This window comes from Rattus norvegicus, chromosome X, assembly GCF_021556685.1.
Source record: "Rattus norvegicus strain SHRSP/BbbUtx chromosome X, alternate assembly SHRSP_T2T, whole genome shotgun sequence".
NCBI lineage: Eukaryota > Metazoa > Chordata > Mammalia > Rodentia > Muridae > Rattus > Rattus norvegicus.
In genome coordinates, this window is record NC_141554.1 from 61,571,058 (window position 1) to 61,596,532 (window position 25,475).

At 37.0% G+C, this 25,475-nt stretch overlaps 1 protein-coding gene across 3 annotated transcripts in view; it reads left to right on the forward strand.

The window, feature by feature from the left end:
• The window catches only part of Ppp4r3c (protein phosphatase 4 regulatory subunit 3C), a 108,433-nt gene extending 87,758 nt beyond the window's left edge, over positions 1 to 20,675 (forward strand). Inside the window, 2 exon segments of one of the 3 annotated variants that reach the window (NM_001408851.2) lie at positions 16,609 to 16,666; positions 16,808 to 20,675. In NM_001408851.2, coding sequence (NP_001395780.1) covers positions 16,895 to 19,345 — 2,451 coding nt within the window. In that variant the 5' untranslated portion in view covers positions 16,609 to 16,666; positions 16,808 to 16,894 and the 3' untranslated portion in view covers positions 19,346 to 20,675. 3 annotated transcript variants of the gene reach the window in all.
• Positions 20,676 to 25,475: the final 4,800 nt, after the last annotated feature.

Consider the following 25,475-nt stretch of genomic DNA (forward strand, 5'->3'; position numbering starts at 1 on the left):
AGGGCATTCTTGTTCACTTTTAAAGAAGGAGTGAAGCATTCACATTTTGGTCATCCATCTTGAGTTTCATGTGTTCTATACATCTAGGGTAATTCGAGCACTTGGGCTAAAATCCACTTATCAATGAGTGCATACCATGTGTGTTTTTCTGTGTTGGGTTACCTCACTCAGGATGATATTTTCCAGTTCCCTCCATTTGCCTATGAATTTCATAAAGTCGTTGTTTTTGATAGCAGAGTAATATTCCATTGTGTAGATGTACAACATTTTCTGTATCCATTCCTCTGTTGAAGGGCATCTGGGTTCTTTCCAGCTTCTGGCTATTATAAATAAGGCTGCGATGAACACAGTGAAGTATGTGTCTTTGTTATATGTTGGGGTATCTTTTGGGTATATGACCAGGAGAGGTATAGCTGGGTCCTCAGGTAGTTCAATGTCCACTTTTCTGAGGAACCTCCAGACTGATTTCCAGAATGGTTGTACCAGTCTGCAATCCCACCAACAATGGAGGACTGTTCCTCTTTCTCCACATTCTTGCCAGCATTTGCTGTCACCTGAGTTTTTGATCTTAGCCATTCTCACTGGTGTGAGGTAAAATCTCAGGGTTGTGTGATTTGCATTTCCCTTATGACTAAAGATGTTGAACATTTCTTTAGGTATTTCTCAGCCATTCGGCATTCCTCAGCTATGGATTCGTTGTTTAGCTCTGAACCCCATTTTTAATAGGCTTATTTGTCTCCCTGTGGCCTAACTTCTTGAGTTCTTTGTATATTTTGGATGTAAGGCCTCTATAAACTCTATGATTGGTAAAGATCTTTTCCCGATATGTTGGTTGCCATTTTGTCTTAACAACAGTGTCCTTTGCCTTACAGAAGCTTTGCAGTTTTATGAGATCCCATTTGCTGATTCTTGATCTTAGAGCATAAGCCATTGGTGTTTTTTTCAGGAAATTTTCTCCACTGCCCATGTGTTCGAGATGCTTCCCCACTTTTTCTTCTATTAGTTTGACTGTATCTGATTTGATGTGGATGTGGAGGTCGTTGATCAACATGGACTTAAGCTTTGCACGGGGTGATAAGCATGGATTGATCTGTATTCTTCTACATGCTTACCTAGAGTTGAAATAGCACCATTGGCTGAAAATGCTATCTTTTTTCCATTTGACGGTTTTTGGCTCCTTTGTCAAATATTAAGTGACCATAGGTGTGTGGGTTCATTTCTGGGTCTTCAATTCTATTCCACTTGTCTATCTGTCTGTCTCTGTACCAATACCATGCAACTTTTATCACGATTGCTGTGTAATACTGCTTGAGTGTAGGGCTAGTGATTGCCCCAGAAGTCCTTTTATTGTTGAGGATAGTTTTAGCTATTCTGTTTTTGTTTTTTTTTTTTTTTGTTTTTTTTTTGTTTTTTTTTTGTTATTCCAGATGAATTTGCAAATTTTTCTGTCTAGCTCTTTGAAGAATTGGATTGGTAGTTTGATGGGGATTGCATTGAATCTGTAGATGGCTTTTGGTAAAATGGCCATTTTTACTATATCAATCCTGCCAATCCATGAGCATGGGAGATCTTTCCATCTTCTGAGGTCTTTTTCAATTTCTTTCTTCAGAGTCTTGAAGTTCTTATTGTACAGATCTTTTACTTGCTTGGTTAAGTCACACCGAGGTACTTTTATTATTTGGGTCTATTATGAAGGGTGTCATTTCCCTAATTTCTTTCTCGGCTTGTTCTCTTTTGTGTAGAGGAAGGCTACTGATTTATTTGACTTAATTTTATAACCAGCCACTTTGCTGAAGGTCTTTATCAGTTTTAGTAGGTCTCTGGTGGAACTTTTGGGATCATTTAAATATACTATTATATCATCTGCAAATAGTGATATTTTGACTTCTTCTTTTCCATTCTATATCCCCTTGTTGTATGTTCTATATCCTTTGGTTGTATGATTGCTCTGGCTACAACTTCAAGAACTATATTGAATAAGTACAGAGAGAGTGGGCAGCCTTGTCTAGTCCCTGATTTTAGTGGGATTGCTTCAAGTTTCTCTCCATTTAGTTTATTGTTAGCCAGTGGTTTGCTGTATATGGCTTTTACTATGTTTAGGTATGGGCCTTGAATTCAAATTCTTTCCAGGACTTTTATCATGAAGGGGTGTTGAATTTTGTCAAATGCTTTCTCAACGTCTAATGAAATGATCATGTGGTTTAGTTATTTCAGTTTGTTTATATAATGGATTACGTTGATGGTTTTCCGTATATTAAACCATCCCTGCATGCCTGGGATGAAGCCTACTTGAAAATGATGGGTGATTGTTTTGATGTGCTCTCGGATTCGGTTTGCCAGAATTTTATTGAGTATTATTGCGTTGATATTCATAAGGGAAATTGGTCTGAAGTTCTCTTTCTTTGTCGGGTCTTTGTGTGGTTTAGATATAAGAGAAATTTTGGCTTCATAGAAGGAATTCGATAGTGCTCCATGTGTTTCAATTTTGTGGAATAGTTTGGATAGTATTGGTATGAGGTCTTCTATGAAAGTCTGATAGAATTCTGCACTGAACCCATCTGGACCTGAGCTCTTTTTGGTTAGGAGACCTTTAATGACTGCTTCTATTTGACAAGGTTCTTCTTCTTGACAGATATCATTAGAAAGTGATTAAGTTTCATTTTAAAAGGAAGAGAATACTCGAATCATGTGGGGATTTTCATCCATGTTTCAGGACTTATATAGGCAAAATTATTCACTGACTCTAAGTAGAGTATTGTGATATTTACAAGTTATTAAGGTTAAATAAAAACCTGTGGCTCTGGTAGAAAGCTTACCAGATGGATATATTTGGGCTAAAGTACTAGTTTCATAAGTGTCTTATTGATATTAGAGTTGATAGAAGGTGTTTAGTTTGTTCTATTAATTACCCTGCTAAAGGCTGTATGGCTCATTGATGCCAGCTAGCAAGGGTTTCTGGTTATTTTTTATATTTGCCCCAATAGCAAACTCAGATTCTCTTAACGTGGGCTCCATGGGAATTTTGAGTTTATTTTCTGATGTCACAGAGTATAAAAGCCTATCGGGCTCATTGTGTAAAACTATTGTTTAGCTTACTTCCTTTTTTTAAAATTGTTTAATATTCATAATGGGTGTGATTTTGAATGTCATGGTTATATTATTACTCTGAGAGAGAGTGCAAGAGACAAGCTTTTCTGGTTACAGACTATGGAACGCAGTATTTTGGGAGAAAGATTTTGTCTTTTTGTTTTTAAAAAATGTGATTAGGCTCTGGAAACTTCTCAGAATCATATTGATCAGATTTGAGAGAGGGAGACCACCTGAAAAATCAGATTCAGGAGAATCAAACAAAAAGATATCTCGATTCGAAACTTTTGTCTTGAGACTTGTATTTTGCAGAGTGTGCCTACATGGATTACTGGTTTCAAGGACTTTCAGCTGGGTCCAAACAGGACACATCCAGCTACAGCATTTGCTTCATTCTTCCTAACCCCTACCCCCAAGGATATCTCAAAGCAAATGTACAGCTTGAAGAAGTTATTGAGGAGTCATCGCCCCAATTCCCTGGACTTTTGGGAGGCTGAAAGTGGTTATTTTAAAGTTGTTTTTATGAGGAATTTAGAAATGGTGGTAATTTAACAGGGAGGAATTAGCTAGATTGAGTTAAAAAATCATAATCTCATTTGGTAGCTAGGCTGGGATCATATCTTTGCTTTGGTATAGAATTTATTTGTAAGCAGATTTAAGAGTATAAGGTTTAGAGTCAGTCCTTCTATTGATGTCATTACAAACTACTGAGTTGATTGCACCTGTGAGTAGAGGGCCAAATGGCAAATTCATGGCTCTGAGTTTGTGAGAGTACTTTTAAGATAGTATTTAGGATATGGAGACCACAGTCCAGATTCCCTTATATAGATGGATGGTTTTCAAAAATGTCATGAATTCACAAAATATGAGATTAAAAGTTATTTATCTTTTGTTGAGAAATATTTGCTCCTAAAAGTTCCCCTTTGGTGGATTTAATGAAAAATTTGAACATCTCTACCTCCAGGTGAGGCAATACTTTGTGGCTAGGCAGCCACTGGACAAAACTGCCTGTTTCACCTGCAGACTAATACTGTCCAGGAAAGGACAAATTATGAAGAATAGTTGACTGATAAGCTCTGCCAAGACAGGGTGGTCAGCCCTTCAAAAATCTGCATTTCAAGAGTCTGTAAGTTGATTTTGGGCCAGAAGGCTGAAGACTTGTGCTCAGATGTTGCTAACAGAGGACTGTGCTAGTAGAGATTTGTCTACACAACCTCTCAGTTCTGGAAGCTGTGTTAGGCTCCTGATGTGTACAGATATTTGGTCATTCTCAGATTTCTGACAGGGTTGAAAAGTGATTATAGTTTCATAGACTATCAGGCTGTTTAACTCTGAAAATACATATTTTATTAGATAGTTATTAGATACTGTACAAGCTAGCCAGGATATAACATAGATTTTAAGCCTTTTTTAAGCTTGAATGGATAAATAAATGTTTTGTTTAACTGATAAAGTGTTGGAGTGGGTGTTAGATATATTTTATGCTTTTAATTACAAAATGATAATAGTTATACTCAGCTTATATTTGAGAGAAAAGTTCTTTTTTTTAATTAGACAAAAAGGGTAAAATGTGAGATGATGTCACAGGTGAGGCAGGTACAAGATAGAATGAGGTCTGTCCTTTGACAAGAAGGAAGGATGAGGAAGAGAAAAGTATGAAGGAAGAGGAGGAGACTGGAATGGAAGAGACAGGAGAACGCGAGAGGTAGCTGAGAGAGAACATGGAGGCTGACATTAAGAGTCCATGCTGTACCTTCACAGGTTGTTATGAATGTTCTTAAGGGATGGATGTGTACCGGGCTTTGTATGTTTAGTTAGGAAATTATATCTTATCAATTGTATCTAAGGTTATTGTGTTGTATGGTCTTTCATGTAGCAATTTAAGTGTAAGAGAGTATGTGGTGGCTAGTCTGTGCCTCCCTGGAATTGAGATGTGTGCTTCTGGCAAGATATCTACCAGATATTTTGGGGCACCACAATGCCAGATCTAGAGGGAGTAAAAGACAACATTTATATTTTTTTTTATAATTTTACAACAACAGAACCAGCTCTTGGTTTCATTGATTCTTTGTATTGTTTTCCTTGTTTCCAAATTACTGATTTCAGCACCAAGTTAATTTATTTCCTGAATATTCTACTCCTCTTTGGCTTGTTTGCTCCTTTTGATTCTAGAGAATTCATATATATATATATATATATATATATATATTTACTTTTTATTACTTTTATTTTTTATAGTCCAGTCATAACACCCTTCCAGTCTTCCCTCCCATAGTTCCACATCCCAATAATCCTCCACACTGTCTCCAAGAGGATGTTCCCACCATCATCCCAGCATCTGTCAGTCCTCCCCACTCCCTGGGGCCTCAAATCTCTCAAACGTTAGGTGCCTTTTCCCTCACTGTGGCTAGACCAGGCAGTCTTCTGCTCGAAATGTGTTGGGGGCCTCATATCAGCTGTTGTATACTTCCTGTTTGGTGGCTCAGGGTCTGAGGCACCTTAGCAGTCTAGGTTAATTGAGGCCGATGATGTTCCCAAGTGGTTGCTCTCTTCCTCAACTTCTTCTAGCCTTTCCCTAATTCAATCAGAGTGGTAAATGGCTGCTGTCTTTGTATTGGGTAAAATAACTGCATCTGTCTCCATCAGCTGCTTGTTTGTCCTCTCGGAGGATAGTCATGCTAGGCTCCTGTCTGTAAGCACACCTTAGCTTCAGTGATAATGTCAGGCCTTGGAGCCTCCCTTTGATATGGATCCCAAGTTTCTGGACCTCCTTTTCCTCAGTCTTCTCTCCATTTGTATCTCTGCAGTTCTTTTAGACAGAGACAATTCTTAGTAAAAGTTTTTGACTCAGTCTTTTCCTCAGTCTTCTCTCCATTTGTATCTCTGCAGTTCTTTTAGACAGAGACAATTCTTAGTAAAAGTTTTTCCGCAGTCTTCTCTCCATTTGTATCAGTCCTCAGTCTTCTCTCCATTTGTATCTCTGCAGTTCTTTTAGACAGAGACAATTCTTAGTAAAAGTTTTTGACTATGCAATGGAAACCACATCCCTCCAATTAATTCCCTGTCTTTCTACTGGAGTGGGACACTACAAGTTCCTTCTCCCCGCTGTTGAGCATTTCATCTAATGTCTGACCCTTTGAATCCCAGGTCTCTGATATATTCCTGTGGGTCCCCTCACCTCTGAAACCCTACAGATTGCACATTTCCTTTCTTTCTGCCGGACTCAGGGCTTCTTTTCTCACCCCTCCCATAACTGACCATGTTGCCCTTTTTCAATCCCCATCCTGTCTCCCACCCATTTCCCTCTCTCCTGCAGGACTCTGGTTCCTTCTCTCTTCCTAGGGGGATTAAAGCATCCTCACTTGGACCCTATGGCTTGTTAATCTTTTCGAGTTGACTTTAACAATCTATTCTCACCAATTTACTGGTCATTGAAACTGAAACTAAACAGAGACACAGTGAAACTTATAGAGGTTATGAACCAAAGATTTTTAACATATATCTACAAAATATTTCACTCTAAAACAAAAGAATATACTTTCTTCTCAGACTCTTATGGTACATTCTCCAAAATTGACCATATAGTTGGACATAAAACAAGCCTCAACTGACACAAGAAAATTGAAATAATCCCATGCATCACATCAGATCACCACAGACAGAGGCTAAATTTCAAGAAGAACAAAAACAACAGAAACTCACATGCTCATAGAAACTGAACAACTCCCTACTCAGTGATAATTTGCTCAGGGAAGAAATAAGGAAAGAAATTAAAGACATTTTAGAATTCATCAGAAATGAAGGTACAACACACCCAAATTTATGGAACATAACGAAAGTAGTGCTACAAGGAAAATTGATATCCCTATGTGCACTTGTAAAGAAATTGGAATGATCCTATTAACATCTAACAACTTAATAGTCCACCTGAAAGCCCTAGAAGGAAAAGAAGCAAACACACCCAAAGGGAGTAGTATGTAGGAAATATTGGAACTCAGAGCAGAAATCAACCAAATAGAAACAAAAGGAATAATAAAAGAATTAGCAAAGTCAAAAGCTTGTTTTTGAGAAAATCAATAAAGATAGATAAACCCTTAGCCAGACTAACCAGAGGCCATAGGGATGGTATCCAAATAAACATAATCAGAAATGAAAAGGGAAACATAACAACAGAAACTGTGGACATTCAGAAAAATGATCAGATCCTACTACAAAAGTCTATATTCAAGAAAACTAGAAAATCTAGATTACATAGATACATAGATTACTTTCTGGACAGATATCACATGGAAATTAAATCCAGAGCAGGTGAACTATTTAAACAGGCCCCATATTCTAAGGGAATAAAGGAAGTATTAAAAACTTTCCAGCCGGGGGCTGGAGAGATGGCTCAGTGGTTAAGAGCACCGACTGCTCTTCCCAAGGTCCTGAGTTCAAATCCCAGTAACCACATGGCGGCTCACAACCATCTGTAATGAAATCTGATGCCCTCTTCTGGTGTGTCTGAAGACAGCTACAGTGCACTCATATATAATAATAATAATAAAAAAACTTTCCAGCCTTAAAAAGCCCAGGGCCACATGGATGTAGTGCAGAATTCTACCAGGTGAACTTTTAAACTGCTGATATGGTAACTTTTTAATTACTTTATGAAGGCATTTATTGCTATTACTTTATCTCTTAGATTTCATCATGTCTCATAATTTTGGGTATGTTGTTTCTTCATTTTCATTGAATTCAAAAAAATCTTTAATTACTTTATTTATCTCCTGACCCAGAGATCATTGAGTAGAAAGCTGTCCAGTTTCCATAAGTTTGTGTTCTTTCTGTTGTTGTTTAAATTGTCAGCTTTAACTTTTGTGGTCTGATAAGATACAATGCATTATTTCATTTTTTGTGCATGCTTTGATACTTATTCTGTGACAGACTATATGATCAACTTTGGAGAAGGAATCATGAGGTATTAAGAATATATATTCTTTTATGTTTGGGTGAAATATTCTACACATGTCTGTTAGCTGCATTTTATGCATAATATCTGTTAGTTTCATTATTTTTCTGTTTAGTTTTCATCTAGATATCCTGTGAATGGGTGAGAGTGGGGTGTTTAATTGTCTAACATTGTATGGGGCTTGGTATGAAGTTTATGCTTTAGCAATGATTCTCTTAAAAATATGGGTGCTCTTGTCTTCGGGTTATTGATGTTCAAAACGGAGATATCATAATTTAAATTTTTCTATTGATGAGGAAAAACTGCCCTTCCTTGTACCTTTTGATTAATTTTAGATGAAGGTCTATTACATCAGCCATTAGAATTGCTATGCCAGCTTGCTTCTTAGGTATGTTGCCAGGAAAACCCCCTTTCCTGACCTTTACTCTGAAGTAACGTCTATCTTTATTGTTTAGATGTGTTTCTTGTAGGAAGCAGAATGATGGATCTTGTGTTTGAATTTATATTTTTAGCCTGTTTCTTTGTATTTAGAAACTTAGTCTCTTGATGTGTGAGATATTAATGACCAGCGATCATTATTCCCTGTTATTTTGATGTTGATTCTCTCTCTCTCTCTCTCTCTCTCTCTCTCTCTCTCTCTCTCTCTCTCTCTGTGTGTGTGTGTGTGTGTATGTGTGTATGTGTGTATGTCTCTATGTATGTAGTATGTATGTATGTATATATGTATATATGTGTGTGTGTGTGTGCTTTAGTTGTTTTTGCTGATGTGGAATTACATATGTCCATGTCTATTTGGATGTACTTATCCTTTGCTATCTCATTTGATAAATTTTGTTTTTTAAGTCTATTTTGTTAGATATTAGAAAGTCTATACCAACTTGTTTCTTAGATCCATTTAGAAAATCTCTTTTGAACCCTCTACTCTAAATTGATGTTGATCTTTGAGGTTAAGGTACAATTCTTATATGAAGCAGATGACAGATAATGTTTTTTTGTAAAATTTTTTATTAATCACTGTCTTTTTGTAGTAGAATTGAGTCCATTGATATTCTCAGATATCAATGAACATTTATTGCAATTTTTTGTTAATTGTTGTTATTTTGGGGAGTAGTTATTGTGTCTGTGAATATGTGTGTGTGTGTTTGTGTATTGTGTGCCCCCTTCTGTGTGTGTGTGTGTGTGTGTGTGTGTGTGTGTGTGTAGATTGTGTTTAGGGGCTTTCTCATTTCCTCTTTAAAAACCTCCCTCTTCACAGAGTTGATTTTAATGATACATTCTTGTTCTTTCTTTGTGGTGGAATATTCAGTGTTTCCTAGACTAGGATAATTAGGCTCTGCTACTGAGAAAATACCTTGACCATTATTGATTGCTTTCTTACACTTATGTATAGGAGCCTGGATTTGTGTGGTCTGAGTGTCAACTTCTGAGTTTTGTTTCAGCTCATTTTGTCGTTGTTGTTGTTGTTGTTGTTGTTGTTACTGTTGTTGTTGTTGGTGGTGGTGGTGGTGTGTGCGCGTGTGTGTGTGTTTGTGTTTGTGCATATTCATGTTTCGTTTCTCTTAGTTTTGCTAATGTGAGATTATTTATGGTCTATGTTTTCTTGTATGTAGTTAACCTCCTTACATTGGAGTTTTCCTTCTTGGAACTTCTGTAGGACTGGGTTTGTAGATAGATATTGTTTAAATTTTACTTTTAGAGTAAGTATCTTATTTTCTCAATAAGTTCTGATTAAAATTTTTCTGGGTAGAGTAGTCTGGGGTGATATCTGTAATCTCTTAGAGTCTGAAATACATCTTTCCACATCCTTATGACTTTTGGATTTTCTTCATACGGAGACTGGTGAAATTATAATGGATCTCCCTTTATATGTTAGTTGCTTTTTGTCTTGTATCATTTATTAATATTTCCTTACTGTGTGTTTAATGTTTTGCTTATTATGTGATGAAGAGACTTTCCATTTTGGTCCAATTATTTGGTGTTCTGTAAGATTCTTATACTTTTATAGCCATGACCTTCTTATGTTAGCAAAACTTCTTCTATGTCTTCATCAAAAATATTTTCTGTGCCTTGAACTGAGGAATTTTTTCCTTCCATTATTCCTATCATTCTTAGGCTTCATAACATTCCAGATTTATTGGATGGTTCGTGTCAATTATTTTTTAGATTCAACATTTTCTTTGAAATATCTATTTGTTCTATCACTTCCTCAGTGACTATGGTTCTCTCTTCTGTCTTCTGTCTCGTGTGTTCTGTTGTTGATGCTTGCATCTGTAGGTCCTGTCCATTTTTGTAGATTTTTTTTTTTTTTTGCTTTCCAGAATTCCCTGTTTGTGTTTTTTCTTTATTGCTTCAATTTCCACATTTAGGTCTTGAAATATTTTACTTATTTCCTTCTATTTTTAGCTGCTTTATTGGATTTCTTTAAGAAATTTATTTATATACTACAACTTTTTATGTTTTCCTGGCTTTCTTTGTGTAGTTTATTCATTTCCTCCAATTATTTGTGTTTTCCCTTGATTGCGTTTAGGGGCTTTTTCATTTCTTCTTTAAAAACCTCCCTCTTCACAGAGTTGGTTTTATTGATACATTCTTGTTCTTTCTCTGTGGTGGAATATTTAGCGTTTGCTAGACTAGGATAACTAGGTTCTGCTATTGAGAAAATACCTTGACCATTATTGATTGCTTTCTTACACTGGAGTATAGGAACCTGGATTTGTGTGGTCTAAGTATCAACTTTTGAGTTTTGTTTCAGCTCATTTTGTTGTTGTTGTTATGGTTGTTGTTGTTGTTGTTTTTGCTGTTTGTTTTTAATTTCTGTTTTTTTTTTATTTGTTTTGATGGATTTTTGTTCTTGGTTTCCATTTCTTCTCTGGTGTTCTAGCAAGAGTGGCCTGTGGTTGAGGAGATAGTTTATGCTTGAGTTGGATATTGGATGGGACACAGAAATGGCTTTAGCATATTCAAGGCATCATAGAGCCATAATTTAAAATATATCTTATCATAATTTCACTCACCTCCTCTTTGACTCAATTGTTTACAGTAACAAAGGTCATGATTAGAAAAAGGAAAACATTTGAGGACATATTTTATCCACAGGAAGACAAAATTTCATGTTGAACAGAATGGAATGTGAGAGCTAACAATTTCCCTGTCATAAAAAGATTGTCCATGCTTCTGGTTTCTGCCTGCATGCCAAGCTGACCCATTCCCACAACTCTCTGTGCCCAGATCCCAAGAGGAGAGAGCAGAGTCTCAGAAATTTGGACAATCCTTAGAGCATAGAGGAGACCACCAATTCTGCTCACATTCCTGGTCCAAGGGGAGCCTGCCTGGAGCCCTCGGGACAAAGGAACATATGAGCAGTATGGGACAGGAGTCTTCTGGTATCTGCCTGAGCCCTGAGCTGAAAGCCAGTCTCCAGAAACACTGACACACCTGAGACCACCACTTCTGCTCTGAGGGTACCATTGGGAGCCCTCAGGATACAGGAATCAAAGAGCAGTCAGGGACAGGATCCTTGCAGTTTCTGCCTGCATCCAGAGCTGACCCAGTCCCATAGCTCTCTGTATGTGGGAGAGAGCTGGGCTCTCAGAAGTGCACAGGGGAGACCACCACTTCTGTTCAATATCCTGGCCTAATAGGAACCTGCCTGGAGCCCAATGGACACAAGAACCAATGATCCTGTGGAAATGGATCCTTCTGGGTTCCATGTACATCCAAGCTGATGCTGTGACAAAGCACTCTGTAGCCAGATCACTCTGAGAGAAAGCTGATCTCCAGGAATATTGACATACAGGCTTACAGGAGGGTCAAAGCACTGTCAGAGACTGTAAGACCAGATAACACCAGAGATAACCAGATGGCAGGTGCCAAGCACAAGAAACTAAGCAACAGAAATCAAGACTACTTGGTATCAGCAGAATCTAGTTCTCCCACCAAAGCAAATACTAGATATCCCAATACACTGGATTTGGATTTAAAAACACATCTTATGTTGATTATACAGGATTTTAAGAATGACATAAATAATCCCTTTAAAGAAATGCAGGACAACACAGGTAAACAAGTAGAAGCCCTTATGGAGGAAACACAAAAATCCCTTAAAAATAATAGGAAAACGCAACTAAACAATTGAGGGAATTGAACAAAACTATCCAGGACCTAAAACTGGAAACAGAAACAATAAAGAAATCAGAAAGAGAGAAAAACCTAGAGATTTGAAAATCTAGAAAAGACATCAAGTGTCATAGACACAAGCTAACAGAATACAAGAGATAGAAGAGAAAATCTCAGGGGTAGAAGATACCATAGAAAATATTGACACAACTGTCAGAGAAATTATGAAACAGAAAACAGTCAGGAAATTCAGGACACATGAGACGATCAAACCTAAGGATAGAAGAAAGCAAAGATTCCCAACTTAAAGGCCAGTAAATATCTTCAAAAAAATTATATAAGAAAACTTCACTAATCTAAAGAAAGAGATGCCCATAAATATAAAATGATCTTACAGAACTCCCAATAGGACCAGAAAAGAAAAATCTCCCATCATTTAATAGTCAAAACAACAAATGCAGAAAACAAAGAAACAATGTTAAAAACAGTAAGGGAAAAATGTCAAGTAACATACGAAGGCACACCTATCAATATTATACCAGACTTCACACCAGAGACCATGAAAGCCAGAAGATCTTGGGAAAATGTTATACAGACCCTTAGAGAAGGCAAATGCCTACAAAAGTCTCAATTAGCATAGATGGAGAAACCAAGCTATTCCATGACAAAACCATATTTACACAATATCTTTGTACAAATCCAATCCTACAAAGGGTAATAGAGAGTAATCTCCAACCCAAGGAGGAAAACTACACCCTAGAAAAAGCAGTAGTCTCTTTGCTACAAACCCAAAAGTTAGAGAGCCACACAAAGATAATTATACCTCTAACAACAAAAATAATAGGGAACAATACTCACTGTTCCTTAATATCTCTTTACATCAATGGACTTAATTCCCCAATAAAAGATATAAACTAATAGATTGGATATATAAAGAAGACCCAGTAGTTTGCTGCATATAGGAAACATCCCTCAGTGACGATGACAGAAACTTCCTCAGATTAAAAGCCTGGGAAAATATTTTCTAAGCAAATGGTCCCAGGAAACAAACTGAAGTAGCCATTCTAACATCAAATAAAATCGACTTTCAACCAAAAGTTATCAAAAAGGTAAGGATGGACACTTCATTTTCATCAAAGGTAAAATCCACTAAGATGATCTCACAAACCTAAATATCTATGCTCCAAATGCAAGGGCACCTACATTCATAAAAGAAACCTTACTAAAGCTCAAAGCACATACTGGATCTCACACAATAATACTGGGGAGACTTCAACACCACACTGTCAGCAATGGACATATCCTGGAAACAGAATCTAATCAGAGAAACAAAGAAACTAACAGAAGTTATGAAACAAATGGATTTAACAGATATTTATAGAACGTTTCATCTGAAAATAAAAGAACATACCTTCTTCTCGGCACATCATGGTGCCTTCTCCAAAACTGACCTTAAATTTGGTAACTAAACAGGTCTGAACAGATACAAGAATATTGAAATAATCCCATACATCCTGTCAGATCAAAACGGACTGAGGCTGGTCTTCAATAACAACAAAAATGACAGAAAGCCCACATAAACATAGAAGCTGAACAACTCTCTACTCAATGATAACTTGGACAAGGAAGAAATAAAGAAATTAAAGAATTTTAAGAACTCAATGGAAATTAAGGCACAACATAGTTAAAATTATGGGATATGACAAAAGCAATGCTAAAGGAAAAGTCATAGATCTAAGTGCTTCTAAGAAGAAACAGGAGAGAGCATACACCAGCAGCTTGATAGTACACCCAAAAGTTTTAGGAAAAAAGCAATAAATATACCCAAGAGGAGTAGATGACAGAAAATAATCAGAATCAGGGCTGAAATCAATGAGGCAGAAACAAAATGAAATATAAAAAGAATCAACAAAACCAGGAGCTGGTTTTTTGAGAAAATCAAAAAGATAGATAAACCCTTAGACAGACTAACCAGAGGGCACAGAGTGGAAGTATTCAATTAACAAAATTGGAAATGAAAAGGGAGAGATAACAACAGAAAAATCATCAGATTCTACTGCAAAAGCCTATGCTCAACAAAACTGGAAAAATTGGATGAAATGGAAAATTTTATTGACAGATACCAGGTGCCAAAATTAAAACAGGATCTGATAAACCATCTAAACAATCCAAAAAAAGAAATAGAAGGATTTAACAAATTCTCCCCACCAAAAAAAAAATCCCAAGACAAGATGGGTTTAGTGCTGAATTCTATCAGACATTCATAGAAGACCTAATACCAATATTCTCCGAAATAATCCACAAAATAGAAACAGAAGGAATACTGACCCATTCCATCTATGAAGCCACAATTATGTTTATATCTAAACCACACAAAGATCTACAAAAAGAAAGAACTTCAGAACAATTTCCTTTATGAATATCAGTGCAGAAATATTCAAAAAAAATTGGCCAAACCAATTACAATAACACATTATCTCATTAGATGCTGAGAAAGTATTTGTCAAAATTCAGTACCACTTCATAGTAAAAGTCTTAGTTCAGGAATTCACGACCCATATCTAAACATAGTAACACAATATAGAGCAAACCAGTAGCCAACATCAAACTAAATGAAGAGAAACTTTAAGTAATCACACTAAAATCAGGGACTAGAAAATGTCCATTCTCTCCCTACCTATTCTATATAGACTTGAAGTCCTAGACAGAGCAATCAGACAACAAAAGGAGGTCAAAGGGATACAAACTGGAAAGGAAGAAGTCAAAATATCACTATTTGCAGACGATATGATAGAATACTTAAGTGATCCCAAAAGTTCCACCAGAGAACTACTAAGCCTGATAAACGAGTGCAGCAAAGTGGTTGGGTAAAACGTTATCTCAAACAAATCAGTAGCCTTCCTCTACTCAAAGAAAAAACAGGCTGAGAATTAAATTAGGGAAATGAAGCCCTTCAAAATAGTAACAAATAATATAAATAATATATTATACCCTGGTGTGACTCTAACCAAGCAATCTGGATGTTCCTCAGAAAATTGAACATAGTATGACCTAGGACCAAGATATACCTCTCCTGGACATATGTCCAAAATATGCTCCAACATATATCGAGAACACTGTGTTCATAACAACCTTATTAATAATAGCCAGAATCTGGAATCAACCCAAATGTCTTTTAAAACTGGAATGGATACAGAAAATATGGTACATTTACACAACAGCGTACTACTCAGCTATTAAGAACAATGACTTCACGAATTCTTAGGCAAATGGATGGACCTAGAAAAACTCACCCTGTGTGAGGTAACTCAATCACAAATAACCATACATGGTATGTTCTCACTGACAAGTAGATATTAGCCCACAACCTCAGATTTACCAAGATACAAACCACAGACCACATGAAGCTCAAGAAGAAGGACAACCATAGTGCAAATGCTTCAGTCCTTAGAATGCTGAACAAAAATATTCATAGGAGGAGATATGGAGAAAAAGTTTGCAGCAGAGACTGAAGGAATGGCCATTTAGATCCTGCTCCACATGACGATCCAGTCCATATACATATAGTCATCAACCTCAGACATGATTTTGGATGCCAAGAAGTGCATGCTGATAGATTCCTCTCCTGCTAGGCTCTGCCATAGCATGGCAAATACAGAGGCGAATCTCTGCAGCCAACCATTCGATTGAGAACAGGGTTCCCACTGGAGAAGTTAGAGAAAGGATTGAAGGAACTGAATGGGCTTGCAACCCCATAAGAATACTAACCACCCAGAGCTCCCAGGGACTAAACTACCCTCCAAAGAGTATGCATAGATAGATCTATGGCTCCAGCTGCATATGTAACAGAGGATGGCCTTGTTGGGCACCAATTGGAGAAGAGCCTTGGTCCTGCAAAAGCTGGACCCTCCCCCATTGTAGGGGAATGTCAGGGTGCAGAGTCAAGAAGGTGTGGGTGGATGGGTGGGGGAACACCCTCATAGAAGAAGGGGGACAGAGTAGGGCGTTTATGGACAGGAAACTGGGAAAGGGAATAACATGTAAAATGTAAGTAAAAAAATCTAATAAAAATGAAAGATCGTCCCTGAATATATTGGCATGTGATACAGAGTTCATGATGTACTGGAGTAAGCCTTGTACTGAAACAAAATTTTATTTTTCTGGTTCTGGGGATGGCATCTTATTTTTAGATGATATATTTTTTTTATTTGCCCCAGCATTTCATTGGCATATACCGTGAAGGTTAGCATATACCAAAATGTTGGTAATGAAATTTCCTTTTGCTTACAGGCCCAAGCATCACACTTATGAGTGAAAATACTTCTGAGAAATAAAATCCAATATAGAAAGAATATATAATATTTTCCAGGCTTTCATTTTTAAGGTAAGGAGACAGATCCCTTTAAGAGTATCTGTTACATAAGAACATTCTTTTTAGAAAGATTCTTGGATGCATCACTAGATTCTGCCAGAACAAAGGCAAGCTCATAGACTCAAGTGCTCCTGAGAGAGGTTTGTTGGTAATAGTTCAGTAAGAGAGGATTGGGAAGTGTCAGTGCTTTCTCCTGCAAGTAATTCTAATGACTTTGGACCCTTTTGTGGCCTCTGCTATACATTTATCCCTCAGTAATCTGCTCTCTTATGATTTTTCAGAATTGTGACCACAGCAAACTTTCTGGCCAAGAACGTGAGGAACAGTGACTTCTGGACAGAGTGCAAAAAGCTGACATATGCACAAAGATGTGGCCTAGCAAGGTAAGGCCAGAGATGAACATGAAAGACAAACTTCATAGAGTGAAAGTCTATGCCATGTTAGAAGACAAGCAGTGGAAAGACATAGGTACAGGACAAATTTCATCAAAATTCATCAAACTCCAGGGTATGTGCCTGTTTGTTCACTCAGAATCAGATGGCTCACCAATTATGGAGTGTAAGATACATCCTAACGTGCCCTTTAAGAAACAACAAGGAGAGGTAATCATTTGGTTTGAAGCTAAGAACCGAGGAATGGCAATACATTTCCAGGACCCAAATGGTTGTGAAGAGATCTGGAAAGATATCTGCCAAGTTCAAGGAAAAGATCCAAATGTAGAAATCACACAAGAACTTACTGATGATGTAGAAAATTTTGAAAATCTGCCACTGAACTGGGATCAGATTGAGATGTTAAATTATAAATTCCCTACACTCAAAAACATGGCAAATTTACTTACTATTATTGGTGAAATGCCAAGGCTCAAGGAAAGACTGGTGCTGGTCTTAGAAAATGAAAGTTACATTAAAAAATTGCTACAGCTGTTCAACACTTGTGAAACAAAGTTGAACATAGAAGGCTTGCACTATTTGAATAGTGTCATTAAAGGAATACTATTTCTAAATGATACACGGTTGTTTAAAATCATGTGTTCTGATGAATTTTTTATGGATGTGGTAGGATGCCTCGAATATGGCCCTGATTTGAATCAGCCAAAACGGCACAGGGAATTCTTGACTCAAAATGTGAAATTTAAGGAAGTTATTCCAATAACCCAAACCCAACTTAGGCAAAAAATACAACAGACCTACAGATTGCAATATGTTCATGATATTATGTTGCCTACCCCATCCATGTTTCAAGCAAATCTTCTTTCCGATCTTACCACTATGATTTTTTTCAATAAAATTGAAATAATTACCATGCTGCAAGAAGATGAAAAATTTTTGCTCGAAGTTTTTACTCAGTTAAAAGATAACACTGTAGGTGATGATAGAAGGTATGAGTTGTTATTATTCTTCAAGGAATTTTGTGTATTTGCTAAGACATTACAGTCTCAAGACAAAAATGCATTGCTAAAAACACTGATAAGGTTAGGAATCATGAATACTCTGAAAGTTGTAGTGCACATGAATGATAATCAAATACAAATAGCTGCTCTAGATATATTTGCTTATCTAGTAGAATATAATCCTCGCATAGTACAAGCTTATGCAATGGAAGAAGCTCAGAACAGTGAAAATAATGATGATCTTCTCATTAATATAATGATCAAAAGAATGATCTGTGATTCTGATCCTGAATTTTCACGAGGCATCATTTTGCCAGCAGTTCTTCATGCTCTTCTTGATCCAGAAAATATGCATGTCACAGCTAATGGATGTGAAAGAAAGGGATTTTTGAATTTCTTCTATACACATTGCATGAATACTCTCATAGCACCAATTTTGTCTACCACAGTACAAAATTACAGTGATGAAAATAGGGCTAATATCTGCCCTGATAATTATCAAAATGCACAATTACTTGAAGTAATTTTAGAAATACTAACATTTTGTGTACAATGCCACTCAATGTACATAAAAAATTATATTTTAACCAACAATTTACTCAGCAGAATTTTGGTGCTCATGAGTTCAAAGCATACTTTTCTGATTTTGTGTGCTCTCCGGTTTATGAGAAAGATGATTGGCCTTAAAGATGAAATGTATAATCTTTACATAATTAAGCAAAACCTGTTTGAACCAGTTGTACGTACTTTTATGCATAATGGACCTCAGTACAATATGTTAAATTCAGCTATTATTGAGCTATTTGAATTTATAAGACAAGAAAATATCAAGTCTCTCATTGCAAACATTGTGGAAAATTTTTTTACTGCTTTTGAATCAGTTGAGTATGTTCAGACCTTTAAAGGTTTGAAGACTAAATATGAAGAAGAGAAGAAGAGAGAAAGTCGAATACAAAGGTATTTACATAATATGATATACCAGAAAATATGTTGTAGACATATCCAAGTTATGGAGGTAAAAGTCAAGGCAGACATATGTTGTAGAGGAATAACAGAAGAAAAAGAAGAAGAAAAAGAAGAAGGAGGAGGAGGAGGAGGAGGAGGAGGAGGAGGAGGAGGAGGAGCTATTGTACCAATGGGAACTGACTTTCCAAATCATTATGAATTATTTATGAAAATTAAAGAGACAAATGAAAGAGAAAATGAAATAGAATGCCCAAAGAGAAAATTATCTGAAGTCTCCAAATGTTCTTCATATGAAAGTGATGATTCTGACAACGGAATGAGTAGAGTTCACTGTAGTAGCCTTGTTCCTTTAGTGGATTACCCATATGATACTGATGGTGACAATGATGATGACCCTTATGATAAGGATGAAAATGAAGATGAAGAACCCCCCCAAAAAAGACCGAACCTAAGATCATAAATCATGTGAGGCCATTATCTCTTGGTTCAAATAAAATTCTATAAACATCACAAATATGAAAAATCTAATTAAATTCTTTCTTCCATGGAGTTTTAGATATGGTAGAATATGGAGCAAAATAATGAACAAGAGGCCTCAATTTTATATAAAGAAAACCTCCCATATATGCATAGGATAAAGTAAACAGCAAATGAGTCATAACTTCTTATTGAGAACCTCTTACTTCAGCATGATTGGGAGGAGGAAGTTTGATAAAATAATACATATTAGAAGCAACTACAAAGGTTTTATTGTAAAGCCTACTTTCAAATAAAGGGTCTAGCATGGGCATTTTTTAATAAATTGAAGTTTATTTCAAGTGTCTTTTGTTTCTATGGAAGACAAAGTCATATTAAAGTAAAAATAAAGTGAGACTTTTCAATATTTCCGTGAAAATTCAACAGAACGTCAGCATTATGAATGATAATAGGGAAATAGCATTGAGTGCAATTCAGTACAATTTTTGTGAATAAATTGCTAAGAATACTAAAGAAACTGTTGATATATATATATGTCAAGAAGTGTGTCTCATAAGTGTAGATTGTGTTAATTATTGACTATCACTAATTAACCAACCCTTTTACTCATTAGCACCCAAGTATATAATTATTTAGGCATAACCTTCTACCATCTCATACAGAATTACAAAAAGTACTTAGTCTAATTGTAAAACACCCTATAGCATTTAATGATTTCAACACTGCTCAAAATTGTAAGGACAGAGTTTTTTCAGAATATGTCTCTTAACTGTCAGGTATCATACCATAAAACAAAACACATCAGTAACTTTTTGTGGTTAAAAACACGAGAAAAATTGTATATGAAGGCTAGAGAGATGGTACAACAGTTAGGAGCACTTCCATAAGTTTGCATGTATAAGTCCAGTCCATGAGGAATGTTTACATCTTTTGCCTGTACTGACTCTTCATTCATGTGAAATACAGAACATACATACAGGCAACACACAGACACACACACACGCACACACACACATGCACACACACACACGCACACACATACACACACACACACACACACACACACAAACGTGTGTGTAAAAATTAACTCATGCTTTTGGCTTATGGCTCTAGAAGGATAAACCCATAAATGGAAGGGGAGGCATAACAACAGATAGACAAATAGAAAGCTCGTATTCACATTTTATCCATATAAAGAATGAGAAAGAGAGAGAGAGAGAATGTTCTTTCTTTAGCAAAGCTTTACTTTCTGATGTTTCCATACCCTACCCAAACAGTATCAACAACCATAGACCAATTGTTCAAATACTTGGACCAATGATGTGAAGGCAATTTTCATGTAAACCACCATATATTGCCCCATTTCTCCCATAGGTCTCTAGTTATGTCAAAATGATCTTATATGACAAAACTTTTCCTGGGGAGATGAAATATATATGTTTATTCACCCCAGATATGTAACCCAGGACAAAACAAAGTACAGATACCACCAAAGTCCAATTTGGTGAACCAATGAGATTTACTGGGGTTATTTACAGAAATATGATTAAGCAGAAATGACACAAGGTCAGCTGCATCACCAAAGCCCAACCCAGCAAGAGTAACAGATCATATAACCTGAAAACCTGGGGCATATTGTACAGCTTTCAGGCAATACAATGGATTGAGGACTGTCCTTTCAATATAACTCAGTTGGTCCAAAACTCAGACAGTTAGGCTGGATTTTTTTTTTCTTGCATGCAGCTGGCCTGGTGTCACAGTCTTCTGTGCAGCTTTGCTTGTTTTAGAATGACTCTTAACAGTATCTTATGGTTTATTGCTTTTTATTCTTTATATGGATGATATACTGACCAGAGTATTCCCTACCTCCACTCCTTACATCACCCTTCACCGTCTCCCCTCTGTCCTAAATTCACCTCTTCTTCATTTCCATTCAAAAAAGAGTAAGTATCCAAGGGATATCAACTGAACATCACAATTTACAACAAAACAAGACCTACACCCTCATGTCAAGGTTGAAAAAGGGAAGGGTCCCAAACACAAGCTAAAGAGACAACAATATCTACACAGCCTTCTGTGTAGATATACTTGGATGGGAATCCACATGGTCTCTAGAAGAAACACAGATCAAGAAAAACCAAACATCCATGAGCTACAGCACAGTCCAGAGAAATCAAGATCTATTTAGGTCAGCACAGACCACTGAAATTACCCTGGCCACCCATGGTAACACTGACTACAGACATCAACATAACCCTCAGGCACAAAACAGACCACGGACACCACCATGCTTCTCAAAGAGTTGTCTTGTGATGCAACCTGAGGCCATGTTGATGTATCATGGTCCATTTGTTAACCTGAGGTTCATGTTGGGGCCCTTGATCCTGTTGCAGCTGGAGGTGATACATATGTTTTTGGCTCATATTATGACTGAAAGCTATGTGAATAGACATCATCTATGCTGCCAGCTGAAGACATGTTGAGGACAGAGGGCCAAGCTGCACTCTTTGGGTCTATGAAGCCCAGTGTGGACATCCTGTACATTATGGCTAATATCCATTTATAAGTGGTCCATACCATAAATGTCATTTGGGGTCTGGGTTACCTCACTCAGGATGATATTCTCAAGTTCTGTCCATTTGCCTGCACAATACATGATACATTTGTTTATAATACCTGAATAGTATTCCATTGTGTAGATGTACCACATTTTGTTTCTCTATTAGGCAGTTGAGGGACATGTATAGTCCAGTTTCTGGCTATTAAGAATAAACATGCTTTGAACAAAGAATGGCAAATATTCTTGTCAGATGGTAGAGCATCTTTTAGGTATAGTCCCCGGAGTTTTATAGCTGACTCATGAGGGAGAACTATTCCTAGTTTTCTGAGAAACTGCCAAACTGATTTCATAGTAGTTATACAAGTTGACATTCTGTCCAGCAATGGAGAAGTTTTCCCCTTGTTCCACATCCTGACATGCATATGCTGTCTCTTGAGTTTTTAATCTTAGCCATTTTGATGGAAACAAAGAGTTGTTTTGATTTGCATTTCTCTAATGACTAAGGAGTTTGAACACTTCTTTAAGTGTTTCTTGGCCACTCTAGATTCCACTGTTGAGAATTATCTGTTTAGCACTGTACCACATTTTTCCCTCCATCTTTATTAAATTGGGTATTTCTTATTTATATTACAATTGTTATTCCTTTTCCCAGTTTCCAGGCCAACATCCCTCTAACCCCTCCCACTCTCCTTTCAGTATGGGTGTTCCCCTCCCCATCATCTCTCAATTACTGCCTTCCCCCCAACAATCCCGATCACTGGGGGTTCAATTGGCTTGACCAAGGGCTTCCCCTACCACTGGTGCCCTTACTAGGCGATTCATTGCTACCTATGCAGTTGGAGCCAAAAGTCAGACCCTGTATAGTCTTTGGGTAGTGAATTAGTCCCTGAAAGACCTGGTTGGTTGGCATTGTTGTTCATATCGGGTCTCAAGCCCCTTCAAGCTCTTTCAGCCCTTTCTCTGACTCCTTCAACGGGGTCCCATACTCAGGTCAGTGGTTTGCTGCTGGCATTCGCCTATGTATTTGCGGTATTTTGGCTGTGTTTCTCAGGAGAGATTTATATCCAGTTCCTATCAGCATGCACTTCTTTGCTTCATCCATCTTATCCAGTTCGATGGCTGTATATGTATGGGCGTCTTGTGGGGCAGGCACTGAATTGGCATTCCTTCAGTCTCTGTTCTAAACTTTGCCTCCCTATCCCCTCCCAATGGTATTCTTCTTCCCCTTTTAAAGAAGGGGTGAAGCATCCACATTTTGGTCATCCTTGAGTTTCATGTATTCTGTACATTTAAGTTAATTTGAGCATTTGGGCTAGTATTCACTTATCAATGAGTGCATGCCATGTGTGTTTTTCCGTGATGGGGTTACCTCACTCAGGATGATATTTTCCAGTTCCATCCATTTGCCTACGAATTTCATAAAGTCATTGTTTTTGATAGCTGAGTAATATTCCATTGTGCAGATGTACCATATTTTTTTTATCCATTCCTCTGTTGAAGGGCATCTGGGTTCTTTCCAGCTTCTGGCTATTATAAATAAGGCTGCTATGAACATAGTGGATCATGTGTCTTTGTTATATGTTGGGGCATATTTGGGTATATGCCCAAGAGAGGTATAGCTGGGTCCTCAGGTAGTTCAATGTCTAATTTTCTGAGGAACCTCCAGACTGATTTCCAGAATGGTTGTACCAGTCTGCAATCCCACCAACAATGGAGGAGTGTTCCTCTTTCGCCACATCCTCGCTAGCATCTGCTGTCACAAGAGTTTTTGATCTTAGTCTATCTGACTGATGTGAGGTGAAATCTCATGGTTGTTTGATTTGCATTTCCCTTATGACTAAGGATTTTGAACATTTCTTTCAGTGCTTCTCAGGCATTCGGTATTCCTCAGCTATGAATTCTTTGTTTAGGTCTGACCTACAATTTTTTTTTCTTTTTTCTTTTTTTTTTTTTTTCGGAGCTGGGGACCGAACCCAGGGCCTTGCGCTTGTTAGGCAAGCGCTCTACCACTGAGCTAAATCCCCAACCCCCTGACCTACAATTTTTAATAGTGTTATTTGTCTCCCTGGACTCTATCTTCATGAGTTCTTTGTATATTTTGGATATGAGACCGCTATCTGTTGTAGGATTGGTAAAGATCTTTTCCCAATCTGTTGGTTGCTGTTTTTTTTCCTAACAACGGTGTCCTTTACCTTACAGAAGCTTTGTAGTTTTATGAGATCCCATGTGTCAATTCTTGATCTTAGAGAATATTCTATTGGTGTTTTGTACAGGTAATTTTCTCCAGTGCCCATGTGTTCGAGATGCTTCCTCACTTTTTCTTCTATTAGTTTGAGTGTATCCGGTTTGATGTGGAGGTCCTCAATCCATTTGCAATTAAGCTTTGTACAGGGTGATAAGAATGGATCTATCTGCATTCTACATGCTGAGCTCCAATTGAACCAGTGCCATTTTTTGAAAATACTATCTTTTTTCCATTCGATGCTTTTGGCTCCTTTGTTAAAAATCAAGTAACCATAGGTGTGTGGGTTCATTTCTTGGTCTTCAGTTCTGCTCCACTGGTCTATCTTCCTGTCTGTGTACCAATACCATACATTTTTTATCACTATTTCTGTGTAATACTGCTTAATATCAGGGATAGCGATTCCCCTAAAAGTTCATTTATTGTTGAGAATAGTTTAAGCTATCCTGGGTTTTTTGTTATTCCAGATGATTTTGCAAATTGTTCTGTCTAACTCTCTGAAGAATTGGATTAGAATTTTGATGGAGATTGCATTGAATCTGTAGATCACTTTCTGTAAAATTTTTACTATATTAATCCTGCCAATCCATGAGCATAAGAGTTCTTTCCATCTTCTGAGATCTTTTTCAATTTCTTTCTTCAGAGGCTTGAAGTTCTTCTCATACAGATCTTTCACTTGCTTGGTTAAAGTCACACCGAGGTTTTTTATATTATTTGGGACTATTATGAAGGGTGTTATTTCCCTAATTTCTTCCTCGGCTTGTTTCTCTTTTCTGTAGAAGAAGGCTACAGATTTTCAGGAACAGATAAACCATTTAAACAACCCCATAACTCCTGAAGAAATAGAAGCAGTCATTAAAAGTCTCGCAACCATAAAGAGCTCAGTCTATCTGGGTTCAGTGCAGAATGCTATCAGACTTTCTTATAAGACCTCATACCAATACTATCCAAATTATTCCACAAAATTGAAACAGATGGAGCACTACCAAATTCCTTATATGAAGCCACAATTACTCTTATACCTAACCCACACAAAGACCCAACAAAGAAAGAGAACTTCAGACCAATTTCCCTTATGAATATCGACGTAAAAATACTCAATAAAATTCTGGCAAACCGAATCCAAGAGCACATCAAAACAATCATCCATCATGATCAAGTAGGCTTCATCCCAGGCATACAGGGATGGTTTAATATACGGAAAACCATCAATGTGATCCATTATATAAACAAACTGAAAGAACAAAACCACATGATCATTTCATTAGATGCTGAGAAAGCATTTGACAAAATTCAACACCCCTTCATGAT